The sequence below is a fragment of the Orycteropus afer genome, unplaced genomic scaffold (assembly GCF_000298275.1).
Source record: "Orycteropus afer afer isolate SDZICR_OR568_19922 unplaced genomic scaffold, OryAfe1.0 scaffold00092, whole genome shotgun sequence".
Classification (NCBI taxonomy): Eukaryota; Metazoa; Chordata; class Mammalia; order Tubulidentata; family Orycteropodidae; genus Orycteropus; species Orycteropus afer.
Window position 1 is genome coordinate 8,588,099 of NW_006921679.1, and position 3,518 is coordinate 8,591,616.

At 43.8% G+C, this 3,518-nt stretch overlaps 1 protein-coding gene across 1 annotated transcript in view; it reads left to right on the forward strand.

Annotated features, from left to right (window-relative positions):
- Positions 1-1,578: 1,578 nt before the first annotated feature.
- The window catches only part of LOC103198374 (phospholipid-transporting ATPase IB), an 826,205-nt gene continuing 824,265 nt past the window's right edge, over positions 1,579-3,518 (forward strand). Inside the window, exon 1 of the mRNA XM_042781171.1 lies at positions 1,579-1,591. Coding sequence (XP_042637105.1) covers positions 1,579-1,591 — 13 coding nt within the window. The remainder of the gene's footprint in view (positions 1,592-3,518) is intronic.

A 3,518-nucleotide genomic window follows, 5' to 3' on the forward strand; every position in this document is an offset into this window, starting at 1 on the left:
GTTCTTTTTGGCCTTGTTTTCCTCCAAGCTGTAATTAAGAAAACTTTGTCCTGTAAGAAATCACAGATAAGACTCAAAGTATTTTCTTTACTCTTTAATGAGTTCAATGTCAGCTACTTTATTCTGTCTGGCACAATTTTACAGTGACATCTGTATGACCCCATTGGGTTAGATAAATGAGTTAGGGGTTCCACATAAGCACATTTTTCTAACTAATTCAGTTAAGGAGCTCTGGTGGTATAGTGCCTAAGGCATTTGGCTGCTAAGCAGAAGGTTGGTAGTTCAAACCTACCAGCCACTCCGTGGAGGTAAGGCTGGGCAATCTATTTCCATAAAGATTTACCCCCTTGGAAACTCAATGGGGGTTGCTAAAGAGTCGGAATTGACTTGATGGCAGTGAGTTTGGTTTTTTTTTGGAACTTTATCATATTATCATATCCATTCAAGTGTCAAATTCTGCAAGTTTGAACCGTTTTATAAGTGTTTTTTATTATTTATCTGATGCATCTTGAGCAGAAGGCGGCTCAACATGATTTTGTCTTTAAGTACAGCTCTGATCATTATGTGTTGCAAAACACCAAGCTGCTTACCATGGGCTGATTTCCCTGAGGCCGTGCCAGCCAATGGCACATGGCCTGTTTCCTGCTCCAGCAAGTGACCTCAGACTGCTGTATTCTTTGAGTTGTCCGCTTTGGTTTGATTTTGTCATTGGCACAGTGGTTGAATCCACCAAGAACTCCACAGGAGAATCCACCAGGAACTCCACAGTGACAGTTTCCTTCCATAAAGAAAGAGTACAGCCTTAGAAACCCTATGGGGCAGTTCTGCTCTGTCCTCTAGGGGCACTGTGAGTTGGAATCAACTCAGCGACAGTGGGTTTAGTTTGGGTTTTGCTTCTATAGAGATCGACAACCTTGGAAACCCTATGGGGCAGTTCTGCTCTGCTATCTAGGGGTGCTGTGATTGCAGTGGGTTTCTTTTTCTTTTCTTTTTGCAGCTCATTTTTTTTTTTATTGTGATTTGGGTGAAGATTTACAGAGCAAATTCACTTTCCATACAGCAGTTAACATATACTTTGTCTCATGTCATTGACCACAGTTTACCACAGTGCAACAGCTCCCCTCCCACTTTCTCCCCATAGTTACTCTTCCCAGTGTCCATCCCTCCATACACTCCTGCCCCCTGAGCTGTCTATCTCCCTGTGCATAAGCAGCCCTTCTTTCTCCCATGATTGTTCTCTCCAAGGAGTGTATCTACTTGATGTAAATGTTCAACTCATGCCTGTATTTTGTTTGGCTGGAAACCACAGGTGTGGGTTCAATTCCAGACCTTGAAGGGCAGCTAGGGGCCATAGTCTCAGTGGTTCCACCAGGCTCTATCGGACCAGCAAACCTGGTCCCTCCTGTAGTGGGTTTCTTATGATTAGTTCCTGTGAGGTTGTAAACAGTGTTACATATGCCTCTAGGATATTCTGTCTCCCTGATCCCTCTGTCCTTCACTTTGATGCTTCTAATATGTTGTGTTCTTATAACCTGATCAATCTAGAAATGTGTCTCAATTAAGAGTAGGTTCAGAGTCATGCCTCCAGAGAGTGAGCTATGAGTCAGTTATGTTCTCCTGTGGATTCTTTGGGTGGTGCAAACTGTTATCACACTCCTCTCCTAACTGAAAGGTGGGAGGTTCAAGTGTACCATGGGGCATCTCGGAAGAAAGGCCTAGAGATCTATTTCCAAAATATCAGACATCGAAAACCCTGTAGAGCCCAGGTCTACTCTGACACACATGGGGTCCCCATAGGTCGGAGGCAGCTTAACAGCAACTAGCCTAGTGTGGTTTATGTCCTGTCATGGTTTGAATGGTTTGAACTCAGGTAAGCCAGTGAAGTGGGGTTCATCTGACTGCTTCAGGTTCCCGTTCACACCTTTGCTTTATTTCATTGTGTGTTGACTGCCTACTGTGTGTATGTGCTAGGAACATATGACACAGAAGTAGTTATTTTTGCTGTTCCCATCGTCTCCTCTGGAGATGGGAAATAAATTTATGTCCCACACTGTGGGCTCAGAGGAAGAGTGTCATTGCTGCGTGCCATGAAGTCAGTTCTGAGTCTTAGTGACCTTATGTGTCAGAGTAGACCTGGTAGAACAGAGGGTTTTCTAGGGTATAATCTTTATAGAAGGACCTCTGGTGGCATAGAGGTTAAAGAAATCAGCTGGTAACCAAAAGGTTGGCGGTTCAAATCCACCAGCTGCTCTGTGGGAGAAAGCTGAGGCAGTCTACTGCCATAAAAACTCACAACCTAGGGGGAAGTTCTGCTGTGTCCTCGAGATGCTGTAAGTTGGAATCAATTCGATGACAGTGAGTTTGGTTTTGGTTTAATCTTTCTGGGAGCAGATTGCCAAATCTTTTCTCCCGTGGAGCGGTTGACAGTTGAGTGTTTAACCAGGAGGAGACGAGTTATAAACTGGACTGAGCTTAACAGATGATAAGAAGTTGGATGAGGGGGTCAGATAGGAGGAAGAGTTTAGTTATGGGGAGGCAGGGCAGAAAGGAGAGGGTGTTGCAGGTGGGAGCAGAAGTGTGAGCAAAGGTGGACAATTAAAGGTTGTGCCAAAGGAGTGGAATTTTCTCACGTGTGGTTGAAACATAACATGTCTACAGTGGGTGTCCAGGGGGACATATTGCATTGCTATCCATATACCTGTTACCCAGGACCTGCTTTGATTCTACACTGAATCCAGTGGTTGTGTATTCAGAATTGCAGTGCCAGTGATTCTGCAATCCTCCTTCTACCTTGTTCGTGTGAGTTGCTCAATTGATGCATTCATATTTTACTGTTTTTGGAACATGGACTACTTTGTGTTTTGTGATTCTGGAAACATCATCTTTCTTTACCAAACACTCTGTGTGCTTAATATTCACATAGCACGTAGCTTCCAGCAGGTGGGGGCATTCCCCTGCTTATGGTAAGTGAAGAGGAAACGAACATATTGTAACTAAAGTTTGAAAACAAACATCACGTTAGAACATTTTCTTACCAGGTGTGCCCTTTTACAAAATAACACCTTTGTACAAGAAACGTGGCATGCTGTCTGTCAGTCAAAAGAAGCTTGGCCACCTTTGCTCATGGCAGCACCTTTCCTAACAGCCAAAAGGTAGAAACAATCTGGATGTCCATCAACAGATAAATGGATAAACCAAATGTGGCCTATACATGTAATGGAATGTTAATCAGCTATCAAGTGAAATGGAGTCCTGATAACCTGCTGTGGCATGGGCAAATCTTGAAAACATGATGCTGAGTGCATTGAGTCAGTCACAAAAGGCCAGATGTATGACCCCATTTCTATGAAATAGGAATATGTATAGAAACCAGTTTATTAGTGGTTTCCAAGGGCTGGGCTAAGTAGCTCTGGTAGTGTGGTGCCTAAGGCATTTGACTGCTAACCAGAAGGTTGGTGGTTCAAACCCACCAGCTGCTCTGCAGAAGGAAGATGGGGCAATCTACTTCTGTAAAGATT